This window comes from Mugil cephalus, chromosome 2, assembly GCF_022458985.1.
Source record: "Mugil cephalus isolate CIBA_MC_2020 chromosome 2, CIBA_Mcephalus_1.1, whole genome shotgun sequence".
NCBI lineage: Eukaryota > Metazoa > Chordata > Actinopteri > Mugiliformes > Mugilidae > Mugil > Mugil cephalus.
Window position 1 is genome coordinate 33,222,234 of NC_061771.1, and position 19,576 is coordinate 33,241,809.

General features: G+C 44.7%; 4 protein-coding genes across 6 annotated transcripts; all 4 read left to right on the plus strand.

Moving 5' to 3' along the window:
• Positions 1 to 1,065: 1,065 nt before the first annotated feature.
• Positions 1,066 to 3,624, plus strand: LOC125003572. The gene is made up of 3 exons (XM_047577577.1): positions 1,066 to 1,163; positions 1,397 to 1,506; positions 2,269 to 3,624. Exons 2-3 carry the CDS (start codon positions 1,397 to 1,399, stop codon positions 3,143 to 3,145), a joined length of 987 nt encoding a protein of 328 aa, XP_047433533.1. The 5' UTR covers positions 1,066 to 1,163; the 3' UTR covers positions 3,146 to 3,624.
• A 568-nt stretch (positions 3,625 to 4,192) lies between these two features.
• On the plus strand, positions 4,193 to 6,817 carry commd1 (copper metabolism (Murr1) domain containing 1). The gene is made up of 3 exons (XM_047577583.1): positions 4,193 to 4,400; positions 4,798 to 5,088; positions 6,242 to 6,817. The coding sequence occupies exons 1-3, from the start codon at positions 4,227 to 4,229 to the stop codon at positions 6,344 to 6,346; spliced, it is 570 nt and encodes a 189-aa protein (XP_047433539.1). The 5' UTR covers positions 4,193 to 4,226; the 3' UTR covers positions 6,347 to 6,817.
• Positions 6,818 to 9,286: 2,469 nt separating this feature from the next.
• LOC125003561 (N-acetyllactosaminide beta-1,3-N-acetylglucosaminyltransferase 2-like) lies at positions 9,287 to 10,966 on the plus strand. Of its 2 annotated transcripts, none has more exons than XM_047577563.1 (2): positions 9,287 to 9,374; positions 9,540 to 10,966. In XM_047577563.1, exon 2 carries the CDS (start codon positions 9,540 to 9,542, stop codon positions 10,761 to 10,763), a length of 1,224 nt encoding a protein of 407 aa, XP_047433519.1. In that variant the 5' UTR covers positions 9,287 to 9,374; the 3' UTR covers positions 10,764 to 10,966. The 2 variants fall into 2 exon arrangements, with proteins under 2 accessions (XP_047433519.1, XP_047433518.1); XM_047577562.1 differs by having other exon boundaries at positions 9,349 to 9,455.
• Positions 10,967 to 12,273: 1,307 nt separating this feature from the next.
• On the plus strand, positions 12,274 to 17,861 carry zgc:66455 (uncharacterized protein LOC393502 homolog). Of its 2 annotated transcripts, none has more exons than XM_047577529.1 (10): positions 12,274 to 12,438; positions 12,523 to 12,553; positions 13,130 to 13,728; positions 14,208 to 14,619; positions 14,895 to 14,936; positions 16,271 to 16,371; positions 16,460 to 16,521; positions 16,799 to 16,965; positions 17,233 to 17,388; positions 17,457 to 17,861. In XM_047577529.1, the coding sequence occupies exons 1-10, from the start codon at positions 12,349 to 12,351 to the stop codon at positions 17,834 to 17,836; spliced, it is 2,040 nt and encodes a 679-aa protein (XP_047433485.1). In that variant the 5' UTR covers positions 12,274 to 12,348; the 3' UTR covers positions 17,837 to 17,861. The 2 variants fall into 2 exon arrangements, with proteins under 2 accessions (XP_047433485.1, XP_047433486.1); XM_047577530.1 differs by having other exon boundaries at positions 17,518 to 17,684.
• The last annotated feature ends 1,715 nt before the right edge of the window (positions 17,862 to 19,576 follow it).

Here is a 19,576-nt window from a genome sequence, read left to right on the forward strand (position 1 = left end):
TGCAGGAGGAAATAATACTTAGAAGGTGGAGGCCTGAAACCCTGTCTCAGTGTGGAAGCTGGAAAATGACAGAGAGCAATTGCAGATTAAACAGCCTTTAAAAGCTTTTCCCCCCCCCCCACACACAGGGGAGGCAAATCAGCCTGTCGACCTGCCCCCCCCTCTACACAGAGAAACCACAGAGAAACAAGGCCGCCACAATGTGTTATATTTCCCTTTTATATGTCACGGAGATCAGCCTGAAACCAGATGGTAGCAGATACAAGGTCACAGGAACATGGATCAGCACTTTTTCATTTTGGTCATGCAGCTGGTTTTGAAAATAAATGCATTCCCTGTTTAAAAGATACCGTTTTCTTCCTTTTATGGTTTTTCCTGTCATTTGCAGACATGGAGACTAACATCATGGTGCGGATGAGTCATAACATGAGCAGATCCCAGACTCATGTCACTACGTTTCTATGAATGGTGTTTGTACACAGACACATTCAAAGACAGTTGTCTCTAGTCTCCAACACAAACGGCACTAACACAACATGTGTGGAGACATTCACAGTGTTAATACAGAGTGGACTCTCCAGGTTGGTGTGGATGCTGACGTTGGTCAGGACTTTGACAGGTTCTGGTTTGTCCAGGTTCTGAGACAGTGTAAGTCTTCACAGAACTGTGACCTGTGTTAACTTTGGTTTGCGTAATTTTATTCCGTTCACATGAGCTAAATGAAAAGAGGAAGGTGTCACACACCAAGCAGAAGTCTTCGTCTTATCTGCACCTCTTAATGACTCAACAAACAACTCATTGTGGCTTTAGCAGCAAACACTGGTGTGATCCAACAAACATGCACACATCATACTTCTTATTTCTGTGTCAGTAATATGTAGATATTCTAAGAAACTTAGCAGGAAGTTAAAAGCAACTTGCAGTGTCCCCGTCCTCCCACACAAGCTTTGAAAGGCCCCATCATGTTATGTCTCATTGTACCATATACATCCCCCCCCCCCCCCCCCCCCCCCCCCCCCCCACCACCACCACCACACCACCACAACCACCTATGGGTTAGTCATGATATATAACAACACACCCTTGAGACTGCAGCAGCATCTTTTCACACACGGCCAACAGAACCAGAGGCGTGGACAGCTTCACATCGTTCTCCTCAGAAGGTACAGTTTCACTCCTCAGACAAAACAGCAAGAGTTTATCATGATTCATTAAACTATTCATCACCTCGTTTAACAGTTTCTCCTTAAACTGTATTCTATAAAGCCCATCGTTAAAATGATGTTTTTCTTCTCATATTTGAAAAGCTACAAGATCATATGTTTTAAATTCCTGCATGGCAGTTGACTGAATCAATTCTGATTGAACCACTTTGTTTTAACCCTGCTCTGTGTAGATGGCCGGCCTGTACTGGATGATGCTGACCTTCTTCCTGGCTGCTCCAAACAGCTCGGCTGCTCTAGACCCTGCTTGGCTTGCCCACATTGTAGAAGGCATCAGGAACGAGTAAGTCCTCTTTTATATGTCTCGTCTCTCGTGTATTTTGGTCTGAGATCTGACATGTACACAGAGACACTGATGCTGTTATCTCCACTCGTATTGAGCCAGTTTTAACATCACTCCGTTATATTTTTATTCACTCATTTATTCAATTTTATTTGTTTACTTTTTACTTTTTATTCTATTTCCTTCTTTTCTTTTTTTAATGTTTCATCCCACCAACTGTTTCAGAATGTTACAAATGTTTTCCACAAGGAAACACTATCCATGACTTTAGTTCCTACCAAATTCACCATGATGGAGGATGAAATGAGAGCTCACTCTGTTCCTGTATTTGCATTATTTTTTACTGTTTCACTCTGAAACGTGTAGCGCAGCAAATATTCAAGAGATGACCTCGATCCACAGATTTGGCATCGACTGAATCACTTACAGGCCATAAGCTTTGCTCTTTTGTTACAGCCACCTGCAGTTACCGCTCACTGCCACAGGTGCCGCCAAAGAGACAAGAGACAGAAACAGAGATTTTTACCTTGATACGTTAAAAAAAAAAATTCAAACCAACGTGGTGTTTTGTTTCTTAAATCTGTCAACTCTTACTTCCACATCCTTCACTGACAAAGCTGCATGAACAGTATGTTTCCCAAACCATGCACACTGTCTGGGCCTTTCAAGCAAAATACGTACAATCACTTCCCTGTGTTCAAACTTTCCACCTGTTCTATCAGCTGTATGAAACCAAACAGTTGAACTTGCTTTCTCTGGCAGGTATTCATCCAGTGACTCATTCAGTCTGGCTGCGAACATCCCACAGAATCAAGACCCAAACAGTCTGGAGCAGGTCCTTCAGCAGGACTCGGCAGATAAAGTGGAGGAAGCAGTTTCAAAGGGCCAAGTGTACCAAGGCACCAGGGTGGTGGCCGCGGCGCAGTCAGGGGCAATGCCACTTGTCCTCCGACACATACAACCCTTCATTAAAAGCAGCCAAGGCAATGTCCTGGTGGTTTACTCCGGAGACGCCCCAGCTGCAGAGACAAACGGCATCGGTGACGTCATTAGGGAGGTTACTCAGAACTGGCAGGGTTATGCATTTGTGTTTTCCAAAGAAGCTCAATCCCCTAAACAGCTGGAGATTCCCAACCTTGGCCTCGGTAACATATTCCATTGTTATGAACCTGAAGGTGATTCCTTTCAGTGTACTAGCTGTTCTTCTGGTGGAGATGTTGCAGCCTCGTGTGTTGCGAACACTCAGCGGTTAAGTCAAGATCAAGGTGCTGCTGGTGTAGAAGCGCTTGGAGATGTCGCCAACATAATCTCCTCCTTGGGCGATGTAAGAGGGCATGAAGACATGGAGGAAGGTGGCAAGATGAGCAAGTGCAAAGGAAGTGGTGGGAAGGGATGCAAGGCTAAAGGAGGACGTAGAGGGAGGAAAGGAGGCAAGGTAAGGAAAGGGCGCAAGCGAGGGAAAGGAGGCAAGGTAAGGAAAGGAGGCAAGCGAGGGAAAGGAGGCAAGGTAAGGAAAGGGCGCAAGCGAGGGAAAGGAGGCAAGGTAAGGAAAGGGCGCAAGCGAGGGAAAGGACGCAAGGGTAAAAGAGGAGGTAAAAGTAAGCGACGGGGGAAACGCAGGAGCAAACGACGTGGATGAATCATGACTCAGGTCAGAAAACCGGCAGAGAAGTAGAATTTACCGAGACAAAAGGCTGCGTTCTTTTTTAGCCTGCTTACTATTTGATTTTTTTCAATGCTAGCGTTTGTAAAGAAATTGTAAATTACAGGTGACATCATCAAGTGACATATCTTCTTCCTCTGTGTGAAGAACTATGTTCTCTCATTACCATGAACACACACTGTAGCTGAAGCTGAACAATCCTCCCGTAAAAACGCGGTGAAACCAAATGTAACGTAGTTCTTTATGAAATGAGTGACAATTAATTTGAACAGATAAGTTTGTTATTTACAGCGATTTATTTTATTCATGAATAAAGCACAGAGTCAAAAGCCAGTTTTCACTTAAATGGGATGTTTACTGTTGTGCATCATTTATTTTACTTTATTACTGCAATGTTCCTGCATTCTGTTGTTTGTGATTAAAGCTAAGCTAAGCTAAGCTAAGCTAAGCATCCACCCTGGTCTGTCTGTGTCAGTCATTTACAGTCTGTTACAGTATTTTATAGTTTGTGTGTAATGAACATGTAGGTCGTACAATAGACGACATGTGTGCATGAATCTGTTCTTACACAGTACGCAATAGTCCCAGACCTTCTCACTGGGAGCCCCAAGATAACAAACATATATGAACCAGACATACACGAAAGAACAAGAGTCAAAATAAAGTAAAGAAAACTTAAAAATAGAATAAGAATGACAGAAAATAATCTACAGTCCGATCTACATGGGATATTCAATCAATTATGAACAGACATTTTAAATGTCTCAGTGTTAAGCCATTAAACATTAGGTCGCTGATGTAAATAATTAAAAGAATTACAACATAATGATACAAAACTATGCAATAAACTAATATGACAACGGATAAAAGTCGTGTTAACGATCGATATGTTTCTTATAATTGACAAAATAAAATAATCCCTAAAACAAGAGCAGAAACAACTTCCGCGGTAGAAAATGAAATCTCGTGAGACTACAACTCCCACAATGCATCGCTGCGCCCGGTTTTCACGTGATACGACACCCTCCGCCTCACGTGACCACGGTGACGCGCGAACATGGCGGACGTGGAGGCGACGAAGTCTCTGAGCGGTTTGTTGAACGGAATCGCTCAACAAATGTTTTACAAGAACAGCGACATCACCGAGGAGCTGCTGAAGGACGAGCTGTTCCCCGAACTGTCCCCGGACCAGTTCAAGGCTCTGCTCGACCGGATGACAAACCTCCTGAAGGTAAAACTCTGGCCTGGTCCGCACTCACCTGGTGTCCGCAGTCAGAGCAGGAAACTGTAGAGAAACATGTCTGAAAGTTCTTTACCGAGTTAACGATGATTTAATGCAGAATCTCATGTTGAAATGTTAATGGTGACAGTCTCACCTGTGGGCAGCAGGGGGCAGCACCAACACCAGCGTCCGCCTGGAGTTTAGTTTAGTTTCATATACACCGATCAGCCACAACATTATGACCACTGACCATGTCCTGCTGGGAAACGTCTGCACCTGTGTTCACCTAGACCAGACCAGCCCCCCCCCCCCCTCATGTCCATTCTGTGATCAGGCACCACAAGAGAGACCTGCACTATGTTAGGAAGCTGGTCGTAATGTTGTGGCTGACGCCTCCATCTCTCAGTCTATCGCCACAGCGGACATGGACCACGCCCAGCTGGAGGCCTTCCTCACAGCCCAGACCAGGAAGCAGGGCAGCGGGGGGGTGAGTCCGGAGCAGGCCGCCGCCCTCTCTCGGTTCTGGAAGAGCCAGCGGGTTCGGGTCCGGGAGAGTCTGCTGTCTCAGAGCCGCTGGGAGCCCGGCCTCCGGGGCGTCTCCTGGAGGGTGGACCTGCAGACGTCGGCCAGTCGGGGGGGGGGCGCCCACGGGGGCCCCGTGGCCCTGATGGAGCTGGAGCTCGGCACCACCGGACAGGTGAGGCCGGAACCGGGCGTCTCATGTTATAGTTGATGATGGAGATATTCATTAAAATGCAGTAAAATAAAAGTCAGAGCTTCTCACTAGAACAAACTAACATTTGATTTTGCCTCCGTGGTTCAGTGACATTTTAACAGAGTGTGCGTTGGTGATTGACTCTATTGTCAGGAAACGGATGTGGACATAATGAATTAGTGGGTGTAAAAGAAGCTCACGGACGTAAATTCTTTCTTTCTGTCTTAGTTCTGCAGATTCTTTGTGTCTGGGACCCTGGAAATCAGTTTAAATGGAGAATGAACATGAATGTGGCACCAGATGCATAAAACCTTTCAGAAACTCTGGTGTCACTCAGTGCGTTTACATGCATGTGAAAAAACGAATTATCGCCGTAATCGGACTCTAACAGGAGAATTTAAGGTCATGTAAACACGTTACTCTGATTAAAGTCAGAGTTCTCATTATTATTGAGACGCAGATAATGTGACTGGAATTTCTTCTTCTCATCTGTGTTAAAAACCAAAAGTTTCCGGTGTCTGTTCAGTGGACGGCAGAGGTCAGAGAAGCTGCTGTAAGTCAGATTTACTGGGTACAAATGTGTTTCTGGTCAGTTTTAGGAGGTAAAACTATAAGAATCAGTCTCTTCTCTGGTGATAGTTCTGTTCGTACGCTCAGTCGGTCCGAGCTGATCTCAGCTGATCCTGTAATACACACAGGACGTTATCAGTTCCACCTGTAATCGTAGCCTGTGGATGCTGAGGAGGACGGAGGGAGGGGAACTTTAACCGTCCAGGGGGACAGTTTCTGGACAGAGTCATGTGACCACAAACACAAAAGGTGTTTGGTCTTTTTGGTACTAAATATTTTCTGTTGAGTCTATTTCTGGAAGTCAAAACATTTCACTTTCAGAGATTTAACATGCGTTGAGTGTCTGTTGTGTCTGAACCGTCCAAACCAATCTAGTGCTAAATGAACACATCATGTTGTGTGACTCCATCTTTGTTACAGTCCCAAACTAAAGCCATGCAGTCTGAGCGTGATGCTCCCGTATGAATTCAAAGAACAAGTCCCATAACTGCAAAACAAACCTGTTATCTGTGACGTGTCTCTATGAACCAGTAATCAGCCGCCTCCTTCTTCCTCTGTCTCTCAGGACTCTGAGTTCTTGTGTCTTGAGTTTGACGAAGCCAAAGTGAACCAGGTGCTGAAGAACATGTCTGACATCCAGGATCGCATCGACAGAATCGTCCAGACCTGAAACTCCGCCTCAGAGTTCGTCACAGACATTATGATCCAGACTTAGTCTGCATCAGACTGACTGGAGGACGCTGTGTTTTATTTCCAGCCTCTGTCGATCAGAAGTATCCAGCGTGGACAACATGTGGACGGAGTCCCGGCCTGGTCACACTATGTTCTCACTCCCTGTTCAGATTGGATTTTATAACAAGTCTGAGGAAAGTGTCTCATTCTTCATGAAACCTTAAAAGTCGTCCTCTGAAAGACGCCTCGACGTCTCGATGTCTGATCAGAGGTTTTACAGCTTTGATGGATAAAATGTCGAGTCACTCTTTTGTTAAAATGTCGTCAGAAAATGTCCCAGACTAAAGTACAGGCTCCACTTTTGATTTTTTTTTATTTGTTTCTTCCAGCTGCCTGAGACAATGTTCATCAGTGTTAATCAGAAATGTAGTTTGAATGATGAAATAAAAAGAGAAACGTGGAAGTGGAAGTTGTGTTTCTAGGTGATGTCCTGTAGACAGATGGGAAGTAGAAATGACTCTGTTCCAACTTAACCTATAACCTGTAATGTGAACGCTATGACATCGGGAGTCTGACGTTTACGAGTTGGATTACAGAAATTCCGAGCTTTCATGAAGGCGTCATGTAAACAGGTATTTTTCACTAAGTCGCTGTGAGATGGTGAGTAGATTTATGAATGTGTCCTAACTACAAGCACAGGACTTAAAATAGTAAATAATAATAAGTAATATTAAATGTTAGGATGTAAGTTTTGCAGGTTAGAGTTATATGAATATGAGCTACTGTTTTTCTCTTTGTATAAATTGAAACTGAATTAGATGGTTAAATTTATAATCCAATAATTCCTCAAATTAATTTGCTAAAAGTTCTTCACTTTTCTTGCATGTCACAACATGGAAATAACACTGGACCAGGGTGCAGAGGCAAACTGGACCGACATCACGTCTGAGAGTCTTAGAGGTGGAAGTGTCTCATACAGCTACTGGCAGAAATGATCTGCTGCTTCGTTCTTACACTCAACAAACTGCAGCTGTTTTGGGACTTTTGGGGAAAATTTCTAAATGTTTTAAAAATCTGAACTAAAGAGTAGAAGTTAAAAGTGGAACGGACACAGCCTAGTGTGGATTCAGTGGATGTTTTTGTCCATGTTTGATTTTTTTTTAATGCTAGTATTGGTAAAGAGAACCCAGCCTCCCGTAAAAACCCGGTAAAACTGTCTCATAGGTAATAATTAAATGAGGATTATAGCGTGTCCAGTTCTCCCAAACGCACTGTCAGAAAGACTCGAGAGTCTTTAATTAAAGCACCAAACATCATATTTCCTAAAGAATATCCAAGCAAGTGGAGCAGGTGTTGATTTATTAATGTGTTTGTTTGTTTGGGGTCAGTGTGTTGATGCTTAAATTTAAATGAATCATTTACTGGAGAAAGTCGACGTGGTGCTAATGTGGATCCTGTCTGGACTCATCTAGACCTCAGGAATAAGTGAGGACTCGTTTCAGCAGATTAAAGGTCAAATAGTCTAACACATTCACCAACCTGCCCATGATTCCTGTCATACTCACAAACTGTCTCACAGATCATCAGCTATGTGTTATATTACTAGATCCTACATGTTTCCTTCAGCTTGATGTTTGTATCTATGACAGAAGTTTGTTTATCTTGTTTCTCCTGTTCTTCTTTTCTCTCTATCTTCTCTGGTTCTACCCGGCTGGTCTTCAGCAGATGGTTCCCCCATAGGAGCTGGTTCTGGTTCTGGTTCTGCTCCAGGTTTCTTCCTGTTAAAGGGAGTTTTTCCCTCAGGCTGATCTGGAGGTTTCAGGCTGGTTTTTGTGAAGCGTCTTGAGACAATTTGTGTTGTTATTGACGCTATATAAATAAAACTGAACAGGTTCTGGTCTGTTCGGTGTCATATCCTCAATGACCTGTTCAGACACATGTTGTTATAGCAAACCCAGATTAATAGAGCTGAACTTTCAAAAATGCTGATGTTTTGTAATGAATTCAGTTTAAGTTTTGGACAGGAGTTACACAAACGACATAATGAATGTGAAGGTTAGGGTAAAGTTAACATTGTGACCCCTGACAGGAGAAGCCTGATCCACAGAGGCCCAGGTGAGTTAGACTTCATTTATTTGTCTTAGTAGGCGCAGTTCTGCCTCTGTGTGGTTTGTTCACCCTAACACTATCTGACCATACATTTGTAATATGTAAGTTCAAAATAAATATTTCCTCCTCCTCCGTCCTGGAGCTCCTCCTCACGATAAATCATCTCTTCATCTGTCACGAGTATGTGAAAGATAAGTGATGTGCACGTGATGGGAGGTCCTGAATGATCCCTATTGGCTTATGAGTCAGAACTGAGTGTGAGAAAAAAATGAGAAAACCAGACTTAGCAACAGATACTGAGGCAACGTCTCCATAAGTTACTGCAGTTAAAGTTTAGTCAACCATAAAGTTTAACCAGCAACTTTAACAGCACTCGTAAAGTTAGAGTTTGTTGTAGCATTATCGAATTAGACTGAATATTAATGTTAGTAGCTGGAATAGACTCCAGAAACCCCCTCAGAGGTAGTAGAAGATGAGATAAATGTTGGTTCAGACACCACACATCTGAAAATCTGAACTTTCTTCTAATCTCCTGATAGTAGATAAACACAACTAACTTGACCAAACGGCTGATTACTTAGCTGTGACATCATGCGGTAAATTTGCTAATTCAAGTGTTTCACTTGCAACTAATGGAAATATTAGATGTGAACCCAGTGCTGCAGGGTTCTGACTGTCGGTGTGCTACATGGACACAGACAGCTGCCGGGAAACTGGTGTCATGTGAACAGCTCAATTGGAAACGCATGATTCCTGTCAGTCATTGTTGAAGGGAGAAGAGGCGGGAGTAAGAAGGGGAGGAGGAAACAGTGTCAGTGTGCCCATTCCTGGGGGATTAGTGGTGTAAATACAGCCCTGTGTGCTACCGGTCTGAGCTCTGGAACTGAACGAGGAGAACGCTTTGAGACAGACTTGCTGTAACCAGTTCTTCCTGTTTTACTTTTATTAACCTGCTTGTGTCTATGTTTCCAAATGTCCCTTTATTTCCTGGGTTTGTTGTAAGTTTTCCGAGGGTTTTCCTGAGGTCACGACGCTGCAGATGTTTCTGTCATTATTCTTTAAATGTCTTGTCTTGTGTCTAGATGCAGACGGGAGGCAACGTGCCGGTGGCCTTTAGAAAAACAAGGCTGCTCTCTATGGTGGTGATGCTCAACATCTGCATCTGTATCTTGATGGGCGCCTCGTGGAAACTAAGGCAAAACAGAAGTGGAAACCATAAAATTACAGTCCCGCCCGGGAGGTTTTGGCATCACCAGGTACTGAGTGAGTCCTTCTGGAACAAGGAGCAGCAGCGCCTGGACCTCATTCATAACCCGCTCATCAACTCCGCTCTCGTCAGCGAATCCCAGCTCACGCTGCCGGATTGGCTGAACGACACTGGACCGCAAGATCCCTGTGAACCGGACCCTAGAGTTCCCACACAAATCTTGGACTACAACACCCTTCCACAGAGATTCCAGGACTTTCTTTTGAACATCCACTGCAGGACGTACCCCATGCTAGTCAATCAGCCCCATGTCTGTGACAGGAACCCTTTCCTGCTACTGGCTGTCAAGTCTCTGATCCCACACTTTGACCGGCGGCAGGCCATCCGTGAAACATGGGGAAGAGCCGGCGTCTTAGCCAATCGGACTGTGGTGACGGTATTCTTACTGGGCAACACCTTGTCAGTGGACCACTTCCCAGATCTGCTGGGGATGCTGGGCCACGAGGCGAAGCTTCACAACGACCTACTCCATTGGGACTATAGGGACACTTTCTTCAACCTGACCGTGAAAGAGGTCCTTTTCCTGGAGTGGTTCAGCAAACACTGTTCCCAAGCTCAGTATATTCTGAAGGCAGACGATGACGTCTTTGTTAACACCTTACGAATCATTGACTTCCTGGAGGGCCTGTCAGGAGTCAAGGCCAAGGATTTGTTCATTGGTGATGTTATCAGTAACGCAGGTCCACACAGAGACCGTAAACTGAAGTACTATGTCCCTGAGAGTGTGTTTGTGGGACAGTACCCACCCTACGCTGGTGGGGGAGGTTACCTGTACTCTGGGGCGGTAGCTATAGGCCTTTTAAATGCATCTCAGCAGGTAGTCTTATATCCCATTGATGACGTCTACACGGGGATGTGTCTGAGGAGGATGGGTCTGGTTCCTGAAAAGCACTCCGGCTTCAGGACATTTGACATCGAGGAGAAGCACAGGTCCAACCCCTGCATCTACAGGAGCTTGATGCTGGTTCACAGCCGGACGCCACAGGAGATGTTGGAGATCTGGCCTTGGATCGTCCACCCAGAGCTGGACTGCCAGTGACCTGCTTTATTCATCTTCGTTCATTTGACTCTCTCAAATCAAAATGTGTTAGTACTTAAGAGTCACGGAAACAATGTATTGACAGTGTCTTTGAATCAGTGTTATGTGTCCATTTTATTTGCTGTTGTCTTTTTCTCCTCAAACTGTAGTTGATTAAATTCACGTGAAAGAAATAAACCTCAAGTCTTCTGTGTAACACCTCAGTGATGCTAATGCTCAGCCAGAATGTGCACAAAGTCCACATTTCCTGGTCAGTTCCTAACTGGACACACATGAAGATTTTGGATTGTTAGCCAACTTATATTGCGTAAGTATCTGTTTAATCATTTTGAACGTAGAACTGTGGCTGACGTAACGTAACTATCAGTTACAGTAGCAGCTTTTTGTGATATCTGTTCATATCGTTATCAGTTTTACCACCGATAATGAGAACAGATAACATGATGTCCGGGTTGTGCTGCTGCTGCTGCTGCTTGTGGGGTCCTGAGACATTTACCGGCGCGCGATTGATGACCTCATCAAACCGCACCGGGAGCCAAAACAGCAACAGTGTGTGTAGCTAGTGTGTAGCTAGTGTGGCTAACAGGTTGCTTGCTACCTAAAATTAATCTGGACGGGAAAAAAAAAAAACACCTGGGTTCTGCTCCAGGTTTCTTCGTGTTAAAGGGAGTTTTTCCCTCAGGCTGATCTGGAGGCTGCAGGCTGGTTTTTGTGAAGTGTCTTGAGACAATTTGTGTTGTTATTGGCGCTATATAAATAAATTGAACTGAATTGAATTGAATTGAATATATATATATATACCATATCGGTTGATATCGGAATCGGAAATTAAGAATTTGGACAATATCAGATATCGGCAAAAAGTCAATATTGGACAAATAAGTAAGTGAATGAAATAAATGAATTAAATTAAAAATCATATCAACTTAAAACTGTAAAACACTAATGACACAAATAAAAATCAAATGTGATAAAATAGAGATAATAAGAATTAAAATCCTGTAAAAGCCTGATGAAAAAGATCAGTCTTGAGCTTCTTTCTAAAAGTATCAACAGTCTCTGTGGCCCTGAGTTTCTCCAGCTGTTCCACAGTCGGGGTTATAATAACTGAATGCCTCCTCCCCGTGTGTTTTACATCTATCTATTACATCTTCCACAGTGATTCCAGGACTTTCTCTTGAACATCCACTGCAGGACGTACCCCATGCTAAGGTTTTTAGACTTCTGTCTTCAGTTCATTTAAATATCAGTTGTCTGATAAATATTTTTTAAAAAGCCTGTATTTGAGTATGAATACAAAGTATTCCCTAGTCTTCTCTCATGTGTATTGGTTAGTACTATATACATGCATGTGCACACACATGTATCTCTGTGTTATTGATAAAAATAATACTAATTAAAAAATACTAGAGCTTTTTACGCTCCTCATCTGTACTATAGCGACCTCTGCTGGACACAGTAGATACTAACAGCTGGATTCAGGAAACTCAATCAACTGATTGATGAGGTTCACCTGTAGCAGTGAAACTGAAGCTCAGGGTTCAACTTTGCACACATTTGAATAGGAACACGTTTGGTTGGTAAAATGCCACAAAAGAAGAGTTTAAATTTAAAAAGTACACAACTTGTATTCCTGCTGCTTCTTGGTTTCTCTTGGAGACTCTGTGATGCACAGGTAAGCTGCCACCCTCTCACTGGAATCACTTGTTTTTGTGTTTGATGCTTATTTGTGTTTCTTCCTTTGTTCTCATGTCCATAGACGGACAGAGAAGAAGACAACAGGCCTCCAGGTGAGACTGGTCTTTTCATCCTTGTGTGGTTTAAATTCATCCTTTACCTTTAAGGTTTTGAGAGATCTACTAGATCTAGTCTTCTACAGTTACATTTTCCTACTATTTGAACTTTTGAGTCAGAGCAAAGAAAAGTAGAAATTGTTGTTTACTTTTACTAATTTTCTTTCATACCAAACCTACTTTTTCCTTCTGGTTATTAAAACGTGATGTTGATGGCTTCATTGTTGTGACAATCCTAGAAATGATGTTACAGAGAAAGTGTTTGTCTCAAAGTCTCAAACCCTGAACTGTTGGAGATTTTCACTTTTCATTACTCGTTTGAATTCAAAACCGGTGCTTTTGTTCTTCGATGACATTGAGCTGATTTTACTGCGAATGTTCTTCTTCTCTTGTGTCAATATGTCACATAAGTGACCAGAACCAACTCTTATTTCCTGGGCCTGCGTTGACATTAAGAATCAAACTGAGGGGAAACTGCATTAACAGTAATATTAAATGCTGCTTGCATTCACTGAACAGAAACATGTACAGCTAATGTGTGTTTGTGTAACTTTTCTCTGTGTTTGTCCTCAGATGGACATGGAGGGGACGGCAGCGCTTTCTTTGCCCTGCGGAGTTGCCACCAGCTGCTGCACGGCGATAGCGGTGAGTTTTTCTCCCCGGACTACCTGTGCTCCAACCCTCCTCTGTGGTGCAACTGGACCATTCAGGTCGACGCTGGGAAGAGGATCCATCTTCACCTGGAGGACCTGACCCCCGATGACACCTGCCACCTCAAACAGGACCAGATCCACGTAGACGAACCCGTCGGACATTTAGTCAGCCACAAGGTTCTGCAGAAGTGCTGGCAAGAGGCCAAGTACACCTCATCCTCCAACGCCCTGTACGTGGTGCTGCTGATCGGGGGCTGGCCGAGCCCACTCTACAGGGGTTTCTACGGCCGCTACCAGGCGTTTGGGCCCCCGGTGGTTTACAACCCAGGAGAGGGCTCCTCAGAGGGAAGAGAGGAGTCAGAACTCCTGACTCAATCTCCTGCACTGATGGAAGTTAGTGAACCTGGACCAGTAATGAATAGTGACAAGGCGGAGTCGGCTAATTCCAATGTGATGTATGATTATTATGATCAACATTTGGCCATGGCAGCAGAAGAGGCCGCGGACACAGACGGTGAGGTGAGTAATTGCACATAGTAAGACCAGAGTTATACAGGGAATGTTTACTGGTATATGAGATGAGGTGAACATGAATTATTGCACATTAAAACAATAACCAGAGACTAAGGTCTGTTAATGACATTTCTTCTCTGAAAGGGGCGTTGCAGAGATTTAATCGATTGTTAATGTGAAAAGCATCAGTTTACTTTGGCTGTGTGTATTTGCTAACAGTGGGCACTAATGTCACTACTACCAGGCTCTGGCTGATGAAGGCAAACAAGTCGAATCCATCCTAAAACAAAGTGAAGCAGTAGCAGAAGACAAGTATCAACACACTGTTGTGTTCATTTGTACTCTGGCCACCGAGAGAGAGACTGTGTCGACTGTCTTTCTTTCACTGTTAACTCTACTTCAGTGATCTGTGTTAATGGAAGCGCTCACAAGTCATAAAATCTTGCTGCTAAAAGAACACACACCGTGTCCTCTGTTCCTCACAGATTGGTGAAAACCTCTGTCCGTCCACGGCTGCAGCCACAGTGCCAGCGCCCACTCAGGGGACCCTCAGATCAGAACGAGACGTCCTCCACCCCAGTTCAGTCCAGCTGGACTCAGTCGTTTATTCAACACCTTCACAGCAGCAACATGACCGTCGGCATCTCGAGCCGAGCACAACTCGCACCTCAACAGTAACCCAGAGGAACGAGTTGGAAGCTGTGGCTGCGAAGGATGAGGGCGTCGCATGGAGCCGGTCGGATGAGGAGAAGTCGGCCAACGATTCAGAGCGAGCTGGAGATGGTGGAAACGAGGTGGAGGTGGAGCAGGTCTCTGACGAGCTTCCCTCCCCCTCAGAGAGACCAGAACTTCCTCAGCCCAACGCGGTGGAGCCCCTGTTAGACCACAGAGTGAACGGTCAGGACGTTTCCCTTCGGTTCTGTCGCTTAACGTGTGAAGAACGTTTAGATATTTGACTGAATAACTTCCACAGTCACAGTTCTTAATTAGATGTCAGTTGTGGAGACATTCAGAGACATTAGTTGACAAGACAGATAAAAATGATGAGACATTTCACTGATGGAACTTGGATTAATGTATGTGAACGTGTCGGGGTCCTGTTTTAAACCGTCTGTTGTTTCTTTTAGCAGAGGTTGAATTACTCTGACCGTCTTTTCATTTGTTTCTCACAGTGAACACAAAAAATCTCACTGAGATTCCACATCTTCCTGGTGGTAAGTGTTTGACTCATGGTGTAAACATGTCTCATCCTGGAGACGCCTTTCTGTCCCTTTTCACCACAGAATGAACATGAACAAGCTTCCAAACTAAACACCTTGAGAACATCACCTACTTCTGATTAGGTTCTAAATATATTATGTAAATTATATATACTGATCAGCCAGAACATTAAAACCACGACCTAGGAAAGTCAATAACATACAAAGTGATATTGTTCTGGGGAACTGGGTCCTGGTATTAATGTAGATGTTACATCACCACCGTAGTTGCAGAACAAGCACGTCTCCATGGCAACAGCAAGGCAGCATCAATTGCCAATTGCTGGTGCCAGATAAGTGACATATAGACATCTGGTTTCCGTTGCACAAAACCAGGATAAGGGATTAATCCAGGATATGTTGATTATCCTGGATGAACTTATCCTCAATCTGGTTGCACAAAAGTGGGATATGTTTTGACATGAGTTACCATGGAGATTTATCCCGTGGAGTTAGCCTGCTCCAGACCAGGAGAAGGTCCAGGATCTATTCTTCTTATCACATTCAACTAGACCCATGGTCATTATTTAAACATTTGTCATCATTTTAGACGGTGTTTCAATCATAGTTTAGTTTCCCGCAGACTATATATAAAATACACATCCCATAGAAATATAAGTACACATCAAAGAGTGGCATCTTCTTGGGAGGGACTTATATTGGAGTCTGTCCCCCCAGGGACCCCCTCCAACACAGGCCTGTCTCTGTTCAGTTCTAAGGCTCTGTCCTCTGCTGGGGGAGACTCACCACCACCTACTTTGTTTGTATGTTTTTTGTTTTTGTTTTTGTTTTGTTTTTTGTTTTTTTTTACTTCTACAAGTACAGACATCGTGTGAGGAGGCACGTTCTGGATGCAACATATGCTTGAGCTTAGTATCCATCGGGGCATTTACCATTCTGCAGGATGTTCTTATATTTGATCTTGGCTTGTTGCCTGCTGCGACGGGGAGACGGATGCTGCTCACGTTGCCATGGTGAATCAGTGAATCAGTGATCGATCACGGGGACGTGTGCGCTCTGAGCCAAGATTAGTTTAACCAGGTTTGACGATCCTGACTTGGTGTTTGTGCAGTCGATAACGCCCGGATTCATTGAGCCCAGGCTCAGTCACTTATCCTGGATATTTGAATCCTACTTTTGTGCAACGGACCCCTGAAACGTGATGCATCAGAACATATAACTGTATCACTACTGACCCCTGCAGTATATGTGTGTGGGGATGAGGGTGTACTCTGGATGTCTTAGTGCTGATCTAGTGATGGTTTACTGGATGAGCTGCTGTGTGACAGGTCACCTGTTTGAAGTGGCCATTGAGGTGAATTTCAGCCTTGATTTGGAGGAGTCCTGGGACAACCTGGCCAGGTCCCTGCTGATGTCAGTGAAGGGTTCGGTATGTTCATTTAAAGTAAAGGCTGCTTCTATGATGGAGTATGAGATGAAGACCATCACTGTGTAGCTTCACCACTTGTGTTTTATAGATCAGTGAGAAGCTGGAGGGTCTGTACACACAAGTGGCCATATCTTCAAAAAGAATAAAGAGGTTAGTAGAAAACAGCTTCCTGATATTTTCATGAACTGCAGGATGTGTTGTATCTGTGGGTATATTTGAAAAGTGAAACCTTTGTCATCCTAAGGGGTTAATGGAGGACGCGATGAAAGAAATGGAAAGACTACAAGTTATTAGTGTTTTCTTTAAACAGTGTGATGGGGTCTTAATCATGGGGGGAAGTGTGCTCATTTCATGATGACGAATCACGCTAATGTAAGAGCTCAGAAGGCGTCAGGATATATGCGATATCTGTTGGCTTTGTGTGCAGGCTACATGCAGGAGCGCTATATATCCTCTGGCTGCAGAGTGGACATGGTCCTGGAGGTGTGCAAGCCCACAGGGCCCTTCACTCTGCCCTGCAGGGCCTCATCGCCAAGGCTTTCGACCTCGGAGGGAACCACAGGACGGCCATCATCATGTCCGTGTCGACTGCAGGTAGAGCAGAGCTCGCGCCTTCGGTCCCGAACACCGTGGAAATGTTACTGTGCATTGATTCACTGCAGAAAGAACAATGTGTCACAATCAAAGACCTGTAGTATATGCACTTCAGCTTTAGATTAAAAATAAGTGTTCAATGCAGAGCTCATGGAGACTTCTCTGATTCATTCCCTCGTTTTATGTTGCTTATCCAGTTTCATTAGTTTTGATCCTGACAGAGTTGCTGGTGCTGTCAGAACCCATGTGTACGGATGTGTTTTTCAGATGTGAATGAGTGTGGGACCCAGCTGGTTCTGTGTGACACTAATGCAGACTGTATGAATGAGTTTGGCTCATACTCGTGCCGCTGCCGACCCGGTTTTGAGGACGAATCTCGACTGGGATCTGGAGGAACCATCTGCGTGGACGTGAAGGCTGCAGGTACGTTTGCTCTGACTGAATCAGTCGGGCTCCCGGTCGGCTGCTGACTCCCTGTCGTCTGCCTGCAGGTTGCAGCTCAGGCCTTCCTGCTGAGACTAAAGGCGTCTACGTGCTTTTCTTCCTGCTCAGCTCCCTCATCCTGATGCTGCTGGCAGCGGCCGGCCTGCTGTACCACCGCCGCCACCGGGGGGCGTTCCTGGTTCGTCGTCACAGCAACAGCAGCGTCTCCCGTCCTGACCCCAACAACAACCGCCGCTGTCCTGATGACCACTACTCTAGCCCCGCCGGCTCCGACCTGCCCCCCCCACCTCCGCCTGCCAGGGGCCCCAGAGAGGGCTGGGCCCAGGTCAAGGACCACTGTCCAGCTGTGGACCTGCCGCTGCTGCGCTTCAGCCCACTTCTGCCACCAGACAGCTACATGGATCCACACGAGGGGGTGAAGATGTGAATGCACAGTCGTACCTCAGCTCAAACCTTATGACTGTTGTTCATCGTTTACAAACTGCTCAATTAAAGTCACAACAACACATTTGTTGCATTCATTGTGTAACCAGCATGAAAAATCAGGTCACTAATCCATAGGCGTAATTTATGGGCTGGGGGGGTTGCAACCCGCCCAATAATCCAAACCAGCCACCACAACCCACCCAATATATCATTGTTGATAATGAATGTTAAGTATTATAAACACGACAATGTGGTAGATTTTCGCAGTAAAAAATAGCGACGTTCGTCTGCGCCTCCTCCCGCTCTGAGATTTGGTTTTGCCTGGTTTTACCTCAGACCTGTGCGTGCGTCCCGCCTCTCATGTGTCAGTGAGTTTCTATGTGTAGCTGATTAGCTTTATCTGGTCTCCAGCATGTGAGATATTTGGGTGTAATGTGTCCTAGTCTGTGAGCAGCTGTAGCAAAGCGAAAGACAACGATTGATATTGTGAGATAGCGTAAGAAACATTCTACTTGATTCTTCCCAAGGTGATACACAGGCTAAAGGCCTTATTAACCCCTTTAAACCCAACAAATCCCCCTGTGCCGTGCCTTAAGGGCACGCCACCCCTAAATTATCATGTAATGTAAAAACCCTGTATGAAATGGGTGTATGGATGCAATCTAAACTATATTTGTGTGCAACATCTTTGGAAAATTAACTAACATTCACTATGTGTGTATAAAATGCATATATACGTATATATCAAAAGCCAAAACCTAGAAGCAAACCACAAAGCAAAATGCTATTCTAACATCCTAAGATCAGTTATTGTTGACCCTGAGCTCATACTACATCATCCAGGTCAGGCTCGTTGTCAGAGTCCCTCCAAACCTGAACGGTTGTCCTTCTGAATTAATTATTAAGTCTAACGTGCACTTTATTCTAACTGAAGGCAGCTCATAAAGGATGAATTTAAGATATGACGATGACACCAGACAGAGGTAATCCTGAAGTCTAATCAAAGCAAAGGTGTGTTCTGCTATTAATAATACCTCCTTTAATCTCCAGGACACATTTAAATTCAGGGCTTAACATGATTATGCTGTCTTGCTCAAGGACACTCCAGCAGGACACATGGCCAGTTGTGGCCCTGCGACCTCCCAGCTTCACGCCGGCCACCTCGTGTTGCTTTGTGCAGGGAGCGGAGTGTAGTGTGTGCAGGCCCACCCAGTCCAACCACTTTAATAGGCTTACAGCAGCTAATCCAAGGGGCTGTGCTGTCACATGGGGAGTCTGCTGACCTTACTCTGCTTTATTGGTGGCTGCTCGTTCCCTCAGCTTTGCTCTACTTTTCTACCACGACTCCAGCGGACACATAATCATGGTCTGTGTCTCATATGTGGCTACTTTCACCATTTAAAGCTGTTTGTTCCTCCTTCGTCAGACTCATATCAGCCGAGTCTGTGAGTTTGATATTTAACACTTTAACGTGTAAAAAGGTATTTACTGCTCAGCTGAATTAAAATATGCAGACCTGCTGCTGCTCGTGTGTGTGTGTGTGTGTGTGTTTGTGGTGATGTGATATGTCGGCTGCTTCTCTCCTCTGGTCCAGATGTGTCTCAGCATCTGCTCGGCTGCCTGGTGACGCCCCCGTGGAAAAACGGGTCCTGGCCTGAGCTGATCATTGTCTGAATGCTCCTCACGTCCAGCAGGTAAAATCACCAAGGGCAGCGTCACTGGGCAGCTGTCCACAGGGTGG